This window comes from Pseudonaja textilis, chromosome 2, assembly GCF_049901715.1.
Source record: "Pseudonaja textilis isolate UNSWEBS1 chromosome 2, rPseTex1.2, whole genome shotgun sequence".
Classification (NCBI taxonomy): domain Eukaryota; kingdom Metazoa; phylum Chordata; class Lepidosauria; order Squamata; family Elapidae; genus Pseudonaja; species Pseudonaja textilis.
Window position 1 is genome coordinate 12,597,543 of NC_141991.1, and position 16,587 is coordinate 12,614,129.

At 43.0% G+C, this 16,587-nt stretch overlaps 1 protein-coding gene across 1 annotated transcript in view; it reads left to right on the forward strand.

The window, feature by feature from the left end:
• Positions 1-6,504: 6,504 nt before the first annotated feature.
• Positions 6,505-16,587, forward strand: part of LOC113451496 (vomeronasal type-2 receptor 26-like) — a 34,664-nt gene continuing 24,581 nt past the window's right edge. Inside the window, exons 1-2 of the mRNA XM_087927671.1 lie at positions 6,505-6,512; positions 8,011-8,305. Coding sequence (XP_087783797.1) covers positions 6,505-6,512; positions 8,011-8,305 — 303 coding nt within the window. The remainder of the gene's footprint in view (positions 6,513-8,010; positions 8,306-16,587) is intronic.

Consider the following 16,587-nt stretch of genomic DNA (forward strand, 5'->3'; position numbering starts at 1 on the left):
TCTCTACTAGGAAGGGATCTCCTATGTAAAATGGGAGCTACCATAACATGTGAAAAACAGGGCTGCAATTGGAAATCCCAGGAAAAGGCACACGCAAGACAATCATGCTGATAACCAGCAACACAGGACTCCATGAAGATTTAAAAAGCCTGCCACCCTCCTTATGGGGCTGGGATACATCAGAAGTGGGACTACTTAAAGGAGACACACCTCTCCTGGCCACAAGTGCTCCCAATTGCCCTCTTTTATTTCAGAACCAGACCAAGACAAGATATAGGTATTCCCCCCCCCCCCCTTTGAGATCCTTTTTGGTCACCCCCCCCATACCCTACTAGGATCCTCATTCTCAGCCTAGATCCTCATTCCCTTTGCTTAGATAGGGGGGATAGGGTTCTCTCTTCTTATCTTACAGCCCTGCAAAAGAGACTACAGACCCTCTGGACCCAGAGTGCGCTGACACAGACTTTACCCCTGGAAGAAGCCCTGCATCCATATGAGCCAGGAGATTGGGTGTGGATCAAGTTCTTCACCAGAACCTCCCCTCTACAACCCAGGTGGAAAGGACCTCACCAAGTTTTACTGACTACACACACTGCCATAAAGGTTTGCAGAATGAGACTTTTGGCTACATTGGACACATGCAAAGCCAGCAGTCATAGACCATAGCCAAACTCCACCACAATCAATCCCACCCATCAAACTCAAGAAAGATCGGGACACAGATCAATGGACGCTTGCAGCATTCTTCAACACTGTTAAACCACATCACTGTGAGGAACCAAGTGCAAAGGTTGCATTACACAAAACTGGACTCTCAGGTGCTGAGTTATAAACTTTTTTAAAAATTTTGTCTCACCTTCTCCATTTTTTCCCTTTTTTAAAACCTTTTTTCATCATTTTTTTTAACAAAAAGGACTTTAACCATACCTTACTCATAATTTTTTGATACTTGACCTTTTACATTTTTTTTATATTGCTATTTTAAAAAAAAGAGGAGGGGGGAGGAAGGGAAGAAAAGGAATCTAGCAATGGGGAAAATGAAATGCAATATATTCTATGTATTATTATTATTTTCTGTAATAATTGTAACATTTGTAACACAAGAAACTGCATTCCTGGAACCAAAGCTTATCCCAGAGAAAGGAAAACATATGGGAATGTTTAGCAAGAGAACTTTTGCTTAGCAGGAGGGAAATCATAATGTCACTGGGTGCAGCACACCTAGGGTCACAGAATGCACCAGTCTTAGCAACACAGAACTAAAATGCAACTCATATCATTTTCATATAGTTACCTGAAGCTCCCACCAGGATGGTTTTTCCTTTGTGGCTTAAAAGCCTACTCATACCTTCCTGCAAATGCCACAAATGGCCCCTGCACCTTGGGAAGGTTAACCATGCTTATGCCATCCCTACAGAGACGACACAGGAGAGCCTTCCAAACCCTAGACTCAGACTGTGATTCCAAAGTCTCCCTTCCCACAAAAAACAGAATACATCTCATTGGCAATATCCTTGGTAGGGGTACCTGGATTGGCAGTGCGAAATTCTAAAAATTTGAATAGACTAGCATGTACCCTGGCAAAAAAAAAGCTTGAATTTGACCTCCCATGCCCTGGATGCCCTTAACAGAGAACTGAGGGAGGTCAGAGAAGCCACCTTGAAAAATTGGGCAGCAATAGGCTTCCTTCTCTTGAAGCATAACTATGGCTGCGAAAAATTCCAAGGGATGTGTTGCCTCAATCTGGATGAAACCTCAGAACTCGTAGGGAGGGACATCCACCACCTGAAAGAGCTACCTCAGAATATTGGTCAGGAGCAATCATTCCTGGACTTTTCATGGCTCTTCTCATGGATGCCAGATTTCCATTGGCTCAAAATCCTTATAACAACCACAGTCACCATTTGTGTCTTTGGAGCCCTCATGTGTTGCCCCTGTCGGTGCATACCACCCTGCCTTAGCTGCCTAAAGGCTTGTATCCCCTCTCAGAAGAGAAAACTAAAAGGGGAGACAGGCAGCTATGATAATGATCCAGATTGATCACAAATAACAAGTATACCCAGACATTCAATCAGAGACCACCCTTTAAAAATAAAAAAATAAAAATGAAGGATTGTGGAAAGGGAACTTCATGAGGACAGTGATGACACCCAAGCAGGAAAAGCCCAAAGGGAACACCAGGCCAGCCATAAAACAAACTTGCATAGGAAAAGAGATTTAATAAAAGGTATTGAAAGAAGCCCCCTAGACAAAAGCCAAGTAATTAAAGCTAGGGAAACAAGAAAAAGAAATCCCTTACAAACAAAAGGCCATGCCAAATCAGCAAAACAAATAGACAAAAGACACATAGCAGACAGGAGATTGCCACTAAACAAATATAAGAAATGAAACTAATAATCCAATCAAACCACCCTGCAGAGTTTACCCTCTGACGGAAATGAAGACAACCCCCTGATAGGATTTAAAACATTAAGCACTCACACACAAAAGGAGAAAAGGTATAAAAATCAGGAGTTTATTACACAAAACTGGCTAGCCCGAGGAATGCAGACTTCTTGCTATCTCTTGCCTTCCTGAAAATTAAAGGAACCTGCTTCCAAGTAGTTGCCTGTGTCCTTGTACTGGAGCCCTCCCAGCAGGAAAAAAGAACCCTTGGAAGAAAGGCATTTGCCAGCCTTTCAACAAAGGGACTAGCAAGGAGTCCGCCTGATCACCACTACACCAAACTGATTTTCCTAATACATGCTTTTACTTAACTTTTAAAATTATGTTTTAATTGTAAACTGCCCAGAGAGCTTCAGCTACTGGATGTTCTAAAAAGTTCATAAATATAATAAAAGAAATATTTATCTGCTCTTATCCAAACCCTTTAGATCTATGCGGTCAGGTTTCCTGAAAAGCTACTTTCCTCCGCTACATCAGACTCCTTCTCTGTGGTGAAAAGCTAGCTAAAATCTCTCCCTTCAGAAATAATAAGCGAGCAGCCACCAGCACCTTTGAAAAACATGTTTTCTTCGCTTCCCAGAGCAAATATGGGGGTGTCACAGAGTTAGAATAGGATAGAATATCAGAGTTGGAAGGGACCTTGGAGGTCTTCTAGTGAAACCCCCTGCCTAGGCAGGAAACCCTACACCACTTCAGACAAATGGTTATCCAACATCTTTTTTTAAAACTTCCAGTGTTGGAGCATTCACAACTTCTGGAGGCAAGTTGCTCCATCAATTAAATGTTCTAACTGTTAGGAAATTTCTCCTTAGTTCTAAGTTGCTTCTCTCCTTGATCATTTCCATCCATTATTCCTTGTCTGGCCTACAGGCACTTTAGAAAATAGCTGGACCCCCTTCCTCTCTGTGGCAACCCCTCAAATATTGGAAGACTGCTATCATGTCTCCCCTGGTCCTTCTCTTTACTAGACTAGCCAAGCCCAGTTCCTGTAACTGTTCTTCATATGTTTTAGTCTCCAGTCCCCTAATCATCCCGGTTGCTCAAATCTGCACTCTTTCTTGAGTTAAAATGTTCAATATGGTAATTTGCATTGTCTTCTTCTTATACATATAAGTTTTTGTTTCTTTTATATTTTTTATTTTCTTTTATAAGTTTTTATTTTATTTATTTTTTAATGGTATTATAAGTTTTTGGTTTTTATAATAAGTTTTTATTTCATTTTTTATAAGTTTTTTTTTTATTTTTTAATGGTTTTATAAGTTTTTATTTTATTTATTTATTTAATAAGTTTTTTGTTTTTATCATAAATTTTTATTGATTTATTGATTATTTTTTTTCATTGTCTTCTTAATAATCTCCAGGGACTTTTCCGACAACTGCCTTTGACATAAATATCAGAGCAGAGAGGAGTTGGGAAGACATCCTGGCTGGCCCTGCATCTGAAATTACAGTACTCTAAGTGCTCCAGTGAGAACTGAAGTTCAAGGCATGAGCACGAGAAGAACGTCCTCCATAAGATCTCTTTCAGGGATAAATCTTCTCCTAGTTCACACTTCTTCCAATCCCATTCCTCATTGCTTGGGACAAGTAAAGTGGTTAAAAATGCAAAGAGGGAATCTTCTCCTTATTCTGTTTCTGCTTTCCCAGATAACCTGTAAGATGCTGGAGGTAAAATGCTCCTTAATGTCATTGCGAAATTCAGCAGTCTGGAGCTATCACTTCAAGCCAGGGGATTATCTCATTGGTGGGGTCATCTCTGCAAGCAAAGCTATACGTGCCCTTTACAGCTTCAGTGCAAGTCCCTCCAGTCAAGTTTTTCTCTGGTGAGTCAATTTGAAAATGAAACAAAATGAAATTCAATGCGGGGAAAAGTAAAGTCTTACACTTAGGCAAGATAAACCAAAAGTACACAAATAGATTGATAGGGTGAGAAAGATCTTGGAGTCTTAGTGGACAACTATCTAAATATGAGCCAGCACTGTGCGGTGGCAGTCAATAAACAGACAAACAATGCAACCCTAAATTGCATTAACAGAGGGATACAATCAAGATCAAGTGAGGTACTAATACCGCTCTATAAAGCCTTAGTTAGACCACACCTAGAGTACTGCATCCAGTTTTGGTCACCACACTATAAAAATGATGATGAGGCTCTAGAAAAAGTGCAGAAAAGAGCAACCAGGATGATTAGGGGACTGGAGGCTAAAACATATAAAGAACGGTTACAGGAACTGGGCTTGGCTAGTCTAGGGAAGAGAAGGACCAGGGGAAACCCAATAGCAGTCTTCCAATATTTGAGGGGCTGCCATGGAGAGGAGGGGGCCAAGCTGTTTTCTAAGGCACCTGAAGGCCAGACAATTAATAATGGATGGAAACTGAACAAGGAGAGATTCAACCTAGAAATAATGAGAATTTTTCTGACAGTGAGAAAAATCAACTAATGGAATAGCTTGCCTTCGGAAGTTGTGGGAGCTTCATCACTGGAGGCTTTCAAGAAGAGACTGTCAGAAATGGGGTAGGGTCTCCTGCTTGGTCAGGGGTTGGAATAGATGACCTACAGGGTCCCTTCCAACTCTGGTATACTGTAATCTGTAATTTTGGCAGATGGAGTTGCTGCTCCTTCATTTGTTGATGATCTTTTTTATCTTATTGTTTTTTACAATGGGATGTTCTCATTATCCGGTCCCTCCTAAATAGGTGCTGGGGATGTGAAAGTCTTGGGGGATCCATCAACGCTAAAATCAAACCAAATGCATGACCTGCTTTTTCAGAAACTTCAGATGAAGAAATTCCTTTTTAGAATTAGAATTTTTTTATTGGCCAAGTGTGATTGGACACACAAGAAATTGGTCTTTGGTGCATAAGCTCTCAGTGTATATAAAAATACATTCATCAAGAATCATCTTGCAATATTTAGTGATAGTCATAGGATACCAAATATGCAATCAAATCATACTAGGAAACTAAATAAAGCAATATGAATCATAAAGATATAAACAACAAGGTTATAGTCATAAGTGGGAGCAGATAAGTAATAGGAAGGATAAGAAGAATAGGAATATAGTCTTAGTAAATAGTTTACATGTTGAGGGAATTATTTGTTTAGCAGAGTGATGGTGTTCAGGAAAAAATTGACCTTGTGTCTAGTTGTTCTGGTGTGCAGTGCTCTATAGCATCATTTTGAGGGTAGGAGTTGAAATTGTTTATGTCCAAGATGCGAGAAGTCTGTAAATATTTTCACAGCCCTCTTTTTGACTCGTGCAGTTTACAGGTCCTCGATGGAAGGCAGGTTGGTAGTAATTGTTTTTTCTGCAGTCCTAATGACTCTCTGAAGTCTGTGTCTGTCCTGTTGGGTTGCAGAACCAAACCAGACAGTTATAGAGGTGCAGATGACAGACTCAATCATTCCTCTGTAGAACTGGATCAGCAGCTCCTTGGGCAGTTTGAGCTTCCTGAGTTGGCGCAAAAAGAACATTCTTTGCTGTGCTTTTTTGATGACCATTTTTGACATTAGGTGTCCATTTTAAGTCTTGAAAAGACACCAAGTGCCTTTTCTTCTTCTGCAATCTCCTTGACAAATGTCACAATGCACCAATCACAGCATATATTAATTGTCCCAAAAACTCTTTAGATGAATTATTCTCCATCTCTCTGAATCTGATAAGGCAAAAGAGTCTTCAGGGCAAAGCAGGGTAGCAAAGGACCCAGAAGCACCTACAGTTTCTATTTAATATGCCATTTTTAGCCAGAGAAGTAGATCAGAAGAGGAGAAACCCTGGACAATGGAATTTGGTGGTCACGGCAAAGATTCCACAGAGGCCAATTTGCTTTTGTTAGTCAATGCAGATTGATTGATTATGTGCCATTAAGTCATTTTCAACTCCTGTTCTTTTTAAGCCTCCCAAGTGTGCAGTATTGTAACCGAGTCCATCCATTTTGCTGCTGACTGTCTTCTTTTCCTTCCTTCCACCTTTCCCAGCATTTTAGCCTTCTCCAGAGATTTGGGTCTGTCCAAAGCAGTGGTGGGATTCAAAATCTTTTACTACTGGTTCTATGGGCATGGCTTGGTGGGTGCGGCATAGATTGACCCTCCTCTTCTTTGTGATAGTGCCTTAACTATTGGAAGACTGCTATCATGTCACCCCTAGTCCTTATCTAGGTATACCCAGTTCCTGCAACCCAGTCCTTGCAATTATTCTTCATCTGTTTTAGCCTCCAGTCCTCTAATCATCTATGTTGCTGTTTTCTGTACTCTTTCTAGAGTCTCAACATCTTTTTTTATATTGTGGTGAACAAAACTGGATGAAGTATTCCAGGTGCAGTCTTACCAAGGCATTATAATGTGCTACTTACACTTCATGTGAACTTGATACTATCCCTCTGTTGTTGCAGCCTAGGACTGCATTGGATTTTTTTTGGCTGCTGGCTCATATTTAAGTGGTTGCCCGCTAGGACTCCTAGATCCCTTTCACATTTCCTACGATTGAGCAAAGTGCCACCTATTCTATACCTGTGCATTTGGTTTTTCTTTTCTTTCCTATAAATTTTTATTATTCAAAGGATTAAAATGCAGAATCCAAAGAAAAAAAATAAACAAAAAACAAAACAAAACTGGACAAGAACTTTAAAAAGTGAAAGACCAAAAACAAAACCATATTATTATATAACCTGTTTGCAACTGTATTGACCTGACATACATTTGTATATATGAAGAAAACAATAGTTAATGTGAATAAAGTGAATAAACGTGAAAAAGTTGAACTGATGGATAATATAATATGCTGGACATATAGGGTTCAGTTGCAGGTCAGATTAAAAGCAACAGATTGCACAGGAAGAACTTTCCAATATATGAAAAGTCAGCAAAAAATTATGAATTCTAGAATAGCAGTAAAACTGAATTCCCCTTTCCCTTCTCTTATGTGTCACATGCAGTACTGTACACAGAATATTTCTTCCATTGTTTAGTTTTTAATTTAGAAGTTGAATATGCCAAAATTAAGTACAAGAAATCCAAGTACAAGAGTACGCCCTTGAGGGAGATGAATGGTCTAGAAACATGGAATGTAAAATCTATATCTATCTATCATCTATCTATCATCTATCTATCTATCTATCTATCTATCTATCTATCTATCTATCTATCATGTATCTATCTATCATCTATCTATTTATCATCAATCTATCATCTATCTATCTATCATGTATCTATTTATCTATCTGTCATTTAACATCTCTCTATCTATCATCTATTTATCATCTATCTATCCTCTATTTATCATCTATCTATCATCTATTTATCTGTCAACTATCTATCATCTATCCATCTATCTATCTATCTATCTATCTATCTATCTATCTATCTATCTATCTATCTATCTATCCTCTTGATCATTTAATCAATCTTCTCAGTGGTTCCTTTTTTCAGATGTTGTATATTACCTACTATTTACCTTCCTGAATTCAGAACTTTACTTATTTCCATTTAAGTCAAAGAAGCAAGAAATAAATATGACATTGACATTAAGTTTGGATAGTGATAGGATACACCATTCATTTATGTAGGAAATTTAAACGGGATAACTGGTACCTCTTGTCCTTCTTGTTTGCCATCCGTGAGATCAACCAAAACCACCTGATCCTACCCAACATCACTCTGGGTTACATTGTCCATGATAGTAAGTTCAATGCAGAAATTAATGCTGAAGCCTTGTTAGACCTACTTTCTGCTGGAACATTGGCAAATGTTCCAAACTACAAATGTGGAAGACAGAAAAATCTCTTGTCCCTCCTTGAAGGCACTGATTCTGACCTCTCCTACCATATTGCAACCATGCTGAGCATCTACAAAATCCCACAGGTAAGAACACAAACTTGCTTCTTCTAGTACTTGGTACATTTCCATTCTGGAATTTACCAGAAACATCCCCAAATAGGAAATATTAAATGATGGAATAGAGATATAGTATTTTTAAAGAGTGTGGTACGTGATTTTATACAGGTTTCTTCTCTAAAGGCAGAAACATGTCCTTCATTGTTCATTTGTATTTAAAAGAAATTTTTAAAAATGCAAAAGTGCAAAAAAATCATTTGAGAAAAATGAAAGAATATAATAGAAGCTCAAATTATTTTTGAAACACCTTAAACTCAGTGGTTGATGAGTGTTGTCTTGCAAATTTATGGAATTTCTTCATGCAAAGCACATTATACAAGGATATCTACTTATTTAAAATATAAATTAAAATAAATTTCACTATGGCTAGATTGCTGAACAAATATTGGGCATATTTTTGCGGAGGACAGATGGGGAATAAGGAATGACGATGTTAGACCCTCCGAGCATCCAGTCTGGTTTATGAATTGTGGTAAACTGTGTATTTTTAATGTTATATGCCACCTAGAGAAAATGCATATAAATTGGGACTCTTCATAAATGCATTTAATAAATAAAAAGGACAAGAGACCAGTAGGCTATAGTATATACTGGGAAGGAGAAAAAACATTTTAGAATCATCATCAACTTCTTTTAATGACCCCATAATCTCTTGTGGAGTGGAGTCTAGGCAACTGAATTGAGCTAGCAGGGTGTTTTAATGGCTGGATTCCATTCCTGTCAGCAATGTGGAGTTTTGTTCAGCAGATATATTCTTTTCACTTGAAGCTGGTGTTTCATCAAAACAAAATCTATTGCAGAAATCCATTTGATAAAGAGTGTAACTTAATTAAAATTTGAAATGCCCAAATGAGTAATTGAATTTTTAATATACTATATAGTTATGTTTTCTCTGCAAACAATTCATAGGTACAACCAAATGCCCTTCTTCAAAAAGATGGGACCCTTCTCACTGTGGACATTATATTCCAATTACAATTTTGAGTTGTGAAAATGCAAATTTTGATTTCATCAGTCATTATAAATTTCTTCCATTTTCTCCAGATCTCTTACGCTTTCGTTTCCGATGATATGAATGATAAAGCCCAGTTTCCTTTTTTTTATCGAATGCTCCCAAAAGAAGGAATCCAATATATAGGAATTGTTAAGGTGATCCATTATTTTAGATGGACCTCAGTGGCTCTTGTTGCTCCAGAAACTGATAATGGAGAAAGGTTTTTGAAAACTCTAACAGCTTTACTCTTGCAAAATAATATCTGTGTTCTTTTCTCACACAGTATATCAGGGTTCCATAAGAATGCATTTAAAATACCCTCTAAGTTATACTTGCAATGGAAACAAATCAATGTATTTATTTACTATGCAGAGTCGACTTTGCAAAGTATTTATTTTTATGGGATGGAATTTATAGACCAAGTATTTCAATTTTTGATAAAACCCACCACTGGAAAAATTTGGATTGTCACAGCTATGTGGGATCTCACAGTGGCTTTAAGACACAACACTTTACGATGTGTTGTCAGCATTTTCTCTTTTGTTATCCAGGCAAAAAAAAGGATAACTTATGAAAACCCTGATCACCTTTTTTCTTCAATCGCTGGCTTTGTTGTCAAAGCTTTTATGTGCTCATTTGAAAAGCATCCCTTTTCTGTAAAACACTGGTTGAAATGCAAGGAAAAAGAACACCTGATAACTCTAGCACCGGAGGAAATTGAAGGCACCCTTTCTCTCGATAGCTATCACATTTACAACACCATTTGGGCTCTGGTACAAGCTTTAAGTGAAGCCTGCAGGTCCAGATCGAGGAGAAGGATTCTGAAAGATGGTGAAAAGATCTTTGAATTAGAAAGGCTGCTATCACCTTGGCAGGTATTTCTGTTAGGTTTGAGCAATGAGAGGCTGAACCAGAGCATGAGTGCAACAGTACTTTATTTTACAAATAAAGGGCTGACCGTGCTTGCCAAGCCTGGAACTGGCTCGCAGCAATCAGCAGCCAGTTGGACCCCGCAGCCTGCTTTTATAGCTGGCTGCTGGGGAGAACTGACCAATGGGAATGGGGAATAACGCCACACAAAGTGAGTGGACCTGAGTGAGAACTCCTTGAGTCCTCAGGACATAACACCCCTTCCCCCAGATGCGAACACGCATAGTCCTTGAGGTAGATGGGGGGTTGTGTTGGCGCCCGGGGCGGCGCAACTCGGGAACATTGTCTGACTGTTCGGTATCAGTCTGTGATGGTTGAGCTGGCATAGTGTCGCCAACACTCTCTCTGGACTGGGCATCCTCGGAAACCACCGGGTTGGTTTCTGGAGTCAAACTCTCGTGGGTTGGATCCGGTTGATCAACTCTCTGGGCGCTGTTGTCCGAGTTTGGGCTGACGGGCGACCGCTGGCGCAGACTGGTCACTGGGTGCGGTGTGGCTGGGTGGCGGATGGGACGGTTCCCCTTCGACTGGAGACTCTGGATTCTTGTTTGCGAGGTTGCTGGCGCCTTCTGAGTTGGTCTATGTGTCTCCTCCAGACGCGACCATCCTCCAGCCTGACTCTATATGATCTCGGCCCGGTGACGGCGATGACCTCGCCCAGAATCCAAAGTGGGTCCCCAGCGAAATTCCTTGCGAATATCGGCTCCTGTAACATAAAATGTCTAACCCCCGAAGTGGAAGCGAGGGAGAGTCAGGAGGCAGTATTGTGGGTGCAGTCTATCTAATACAGTCCTCAGGCGCGGCCCATCAGAAGTTCCGCTGGGGACTTATTGGTGACTGCACAGGGGGTTGAGTGCTGGCTCATCAGGAACCGTGAGAGTTTGTGGTGCCAGTCATCTCTGCCAAACCTAGCGAGGGCCTCTTTGGTGGTCCTGCGGCCCTTTCAGCCAACCCATTACTACGCAGGGTGAAATGGGGCTGAAAATGTGGCGAATGCCTAGGTTGGCTACAAAGCGGCTGAATTCTACTGATGCGAACTGTGGGCCATTATCGGAGACCAAGGAGTCGGGTAGTCCATGGGTAGCGAACAGGCGCGTTAACACGTTGGTGATTGCTAGTGTGGTGGTAGTCGTGGATGGCGCGCCACGTCTATCCACTTGGAATAAGCGTCCACGACCACTAGGAACATCTTTCCATGCACGGGCCGGCCAGATCGATATGGATTCTAGACCAGGGCGCTGGCGCTCTCCCATCTGGTAGGGGTGGCGATGGGGGAGCAGGACGGGATTCCTGGCAAATGCTGCAGGAACTTACCCAATTGACAATGTCCTCGTCTAGACCCGGCCACCACACGTAGCTGCGTGCTAGCAACGCCTCATTCTCACAATGCCGGGTGTCCCTCGTGCAGCGCTTCCAGGACTCGGAGTGCACTTGGCGAGGTCGGGATGACCACTCGAGTGCCCCACAGTAGACAACCCTGCAAACTGGACAGCTCCTGCATGCGAGTCTTAAAGGGTGCGAATTTGTTATCAACATTGCCTCCCGGCCACCCCTCCTCACCCAGTCGAGCACCTGGGCGGCGTTTGGTCTGCCTTGGTTTTGGCGGCGATGTCAAGGGCGGTGATGGGCAGGTCCAACTGGGTGATTTCAAAATGGCATTGACAGGAGCTGGGTCTTCAGCCGGAGCGGGTAGGGGCAGCGACTGAGTGCGTCAGCGTGGGATAGAGTTTTGCCCGGGCGGTGGATAAGTTTGTATGAGTAGGCCGCTAGGGAAAAGCGTCCACCTTGTCATCCGAGGGGAGAGGACTTGAGGTGTCTGTTTGTCGCCGCCAGTAGGCCCAGGAGGGGCTTATGGTCGGTGACCAGTTCGAAGAAGTGGCCAAAAAGGAATTAAGTGAAACTTTTTCACGGCTGCAACAGCTGCTAGGGCTTCCTTGTCTATTTGGCTGTAATTTCGCTCCGTGGCCGAGACGTCCTGGAGAAAAAGGCGATGGGGGCCTCGGCGCCATTGGCGAGTCGGTGACTAAGGACCGCCCCAATTCCAAAAGGGATGCGTCTGCTGCTAGTACTAAGGAAGGTTGGGGTCGGTGGATGAGCACTGCCTCTGGCGTAAGTAGTGATTGTGAGCGTTAAACACCTGGTCTTCTTTGTGCCCCCCAGTGCCATGGTGACTTTTTGTCTAGTAATCTGTGTAGGGGTTCGCTACTGAGGCTTTATGGGGCAAAAAGGATGCATAAAAGTTTAGGAGTCCCAAGAAAGCTTGTAGCTCCGTTTTGGAGGTCGGTGTGGGAGCTTCGTGGATCGCCCTGACCTTGGACTCCAGGGGTGAATGCCAGAGGCGTCAATTTTATAATCCAGAAAGTCCACCTGTCTAGTGGCAATGGCGCATTTTCTTTTTTTTAACTTGAGGCCATGCTGTCTGAACCTCTCTAACACTGCTCGCACTCTCTGGAAGAGTTGGGGTCTGTCCCTGGCGAGACCAAGATGTCGTCGAAGTAGGGTACTACACCAGGGAGGCCCTGTAAAATCCGCTCCATGAGGGATTGAAAAATACCGAGGCAACACTTACAGCCAAATTGGAGGCGCTTGCATCGGAAGGCACCCTGTGGTGGCGATGGTCTGAAGTTCCGCTGTTTGGTTATCAACAGGGAACTGTTGATATGCTTGAGAGACATGTCCAATTTAGCAAAAATACTGCCCGGTTCGAATGTGTGCAATAAGTGCTGAATGACGGACGCAGGGTGGCGCTAACTTGTAAATATTTATTGATTGTTGTCTTGTAGTCCGAGCAAATTCTCAGGCTACCATCTTTTTGAGGGGTGTGACAATGGGCGTCTCCCACTTGGCGAAATCTGTTGGCTCAATGACCCCTTGTTTTAGTAGTTTATCCAATTCAGCGTCTAGTTTTGGTGAATAGCAAATGGAACTCACGTGGTTTTAATCTGATTGGGACTGCCTGGGGGTCAACGGTGTGAACGAGATGGGGTTCCATTATAACACCCCAGCTCCTCGCTGAACACATCTGCGTAGTCAGCGAATAAAGAGTCAGTGTCTGAGGTTGAGACAGCATGGACTCCTGTTAACCCTAGGCAGTGGGGAAACCAATCGAGCCCCAATAAGGTGGGTAGATTGCCGTTAACTACCACTAGAGGTAGGTGTGGCTAAAGCTCTAAAACTGACAAAGAACTTGCCTCTGCCGATCACGGAATGGCCTTCCCCTGGTAGTCCTTCAGACCGAACTGGCATCTCTGAAGCCGGGTAGTAGATAGGCTGGGGTGGAGTCTCTTGAGGGTGTTCACGAGATTATTGAGGGCGCTGACCCTGTGTCAACCTCCATGTGGCACGGTTTACCTTCTAGGGAAGCGGAGAGAAAATTTACTAACAGAGTGGCAAATCGCCTGGCAAGGCGGTGCGTGCGACAGTTTAATACTTGCCTCTGTGGTCCCGAGTGCGGGACGGGGGTCTTTGTGCAGCGCTTTGGGGGCTTGGCAGACTCTCGCAATGTGCCCCTCTTATGGCAGTTGTTGCAAACGGCTCCTTTAAACTTGCAGGTGGCCCTTTGATGTGATCCCCACAGGCTGGGCACAGGGTGATGTGCTTGGGTGGACCGGTGTATTCTTGTTTGGCCCCTACCTGCGACCGTCTGTCATTGGTGAGGCGATGGACATCGTTCTCATCGTTGTGGCCTTCCTCCGCTTCCACCTCTTCGGAATGGACTGGGAACGCTGCTAGCTTGGCGCTTGGGCCCTGAATTTCGGTGGCTGAGTTCGTTGCTAGCTCGGCTGCTGGGCCTCCTCTACCGCTTGCGAGGTTGAGGTCTTTTTTAGCTTAGCAGTCGCCTCTGTAGGTTGAGATCCTTGACCCCACAAACCAATTGATCGAGAGCATGTCCTCCAGGTATGTTCCAAACCCGCAGTGCAGGGCTGCTGTTCGGAGGGCGGCCATATATTGGTTGATGGTCTCCTTATGATTGCTTCTCTCGTTCGGAGCGTGAACCTCCTGGCGATTTGTGAAGGCCTGGGAGCGTAGTGGTTTGTGAGGATCTCAAGCAACTCCGGACCACGGAGCGTTTTTAATTCTCTCGGCGCCACGAGTGCTGCAGCGGTATCGTAAGCGGTGGCTCCGCAGTAGATTAGGAAATAGGAGTTTTTCGATGCTCTCCGCATCCGACAGGCCGACCGCATCGATGTAATGATTGAAAGCGGTTCTTATACGATTCCACTTCTCTTCGTCTGGTTTAAACGCCAGGAATACTGGATTGGAACTCATGGTGCTGGACGGCTGGGCTACCTGCGGGAGAAATCTCTCTGGGACTACGACGCTCGTGAGTTACTAGTGATATCAGCTCTGGAGAGGTTTTTTGCTACCCTCTCTTTCTCTCTCTCTGGGTTACCACGTTGGCTGCTAGCCGTTGGAGGTGTCTAGATTCGCGCCAAAAAAGTGGGCGTTAGTGACTCTCTACAGCGCTGTGTTGTGATTCCTACTGGCTCGAAATTCAAATGACACCGTTTGAATTTCGCGCAAATGCAAAGCGGCTGCGGCTCGCATGGCGCTTCACTTTCCCGTGCGCGAGGCTAACAAGCGGCTACAGACGCTTCTAACTATTTGACTCAGACCGCTTTCTCTGGCTGCGGATCTGCGTTTGCTCTTTTTGATCGCTCGTTTCGCTAGCTGACCGCTCTCTCTGGCTGCGGATCAGCGTTTCCCTTGTTGCCAGCCGATCGCTCTCTCTGGGCTGTAGATCGGTGGCTAGTGACTCAGCGATTGCAAGGTGCTTCTGGTAGCCATCCCATCCTCGTCGCCAGTGTTAGGTTTGAGCAATGAGAGGCTGAACCAGAGCATGAGTGCAACAGTACTTTATTTTACAAATAAAGGGCTGACCGTGCTTGCCAAGCCTGGAACTGGCTCGCAGCAATCAGCAGCCAGTTGGACCCCGCAGCCTGCTTTTATAGCTGGCTGCTGGGAGAACTGACCAATGAGAATGGGGGAATAACGCCCACACAAAGTGAGTGGACCTGAGTGAGAACTCCTTGAGTCCTCAGGACATAACAATTTCTTTCTCCATCAAGAATCTCTCTGCTGAATAGAATGTTCACTTACATGTAATGTTACTTACAGAAATTGGTAAGAAAATAGATAGCTTATAATCAGTGGTGGGATTCAAAAATTTTTACTACTGGTTCAGTGTCAACCCTTTGTTTTTGGAATAAAATGTTATCTTTCTTAAAGTAAGTATATATTAAGTATTCTTTGTCAGTTAAATTGATCACCCATTTTAGCTGTGGTTCTTTACTCAGGTGACTACTTCTACATAGGCACTATGTCTATATGTATTTTATTGTCCTTCAACATCTTCCTTGAAATTGGGACAATTACTTTAATACTTTATTCTGTACCAGCCTTTTCCACTTGGTGCCCTCTAGACCTGTCCATTGGCAACCACACAGGAAAAAAACAGGACAAATCATTTCATTCTTCTGGCCAAGAAAATTTTACAGAGATATCCACGAGTAGAACTAAACTTGAAATTTTTTAATGTCAAATCCTAAATTTGAAAAATCGATGACTTGAGTCAAGCCTTTTCATTTTTAAAAATAATGCTTTATCTTTCCTATCATGCTAGATTCATCCTTTCCTGCAAAGCCCCCATTTTTACAACAGTTCCATGGATGGGGTATATTTGGATGATAACCAAGAGCTCACAGCTGACTTTGATATCGTGAACTGGTTGAATTCTCCTAACAGGTCTCTTGTCAGAGTGAAATTTGGGAGTTTTGCAAGAGGAAATTCCCAGGAACCCAAATTTGTTATTGACCAGAATGCCATTATTTGGCCTAAATGGTTTAACAAGGTATGAAAACCATTTGATTAATTTTAGTTCTATTTTTTGTTCTAAGAAGCAGAGGTAGTATTCAGTAGGTTATGACCAGTTCTGGAGAGTCAGTAGCAGAAATTTTGAGCAGTTTGGAGAACTGGCAAATACCACTTCTGACTGGCCCTGCCCCCATCTATTCTCTGCCTTCCGAGTCTCAGCTGATCGGCTGGGTCTTCTTTTGTTGCCTTGCACAGGAGAATGGAGCTGGAAAGCAGATTAGTGGGGTGGGGAGGGAATGGGATTTTGCAGTAACCTTCCCCTGGAGTGGGGTGGAAATTGAGATTTTGCAGTATCCTCCCCTTGCCACACCCACCAAGCCACACCATGCCCACCAAGCCACACCCATAGAACCGGTAGTAAAAAATTTGAATCCCACCACTGCTAAGAAGTACAATTACATGCTCAGTGAAGTGCTTGCAAAGAATCTAGGAAGTGTTGCAAAAATTCAAA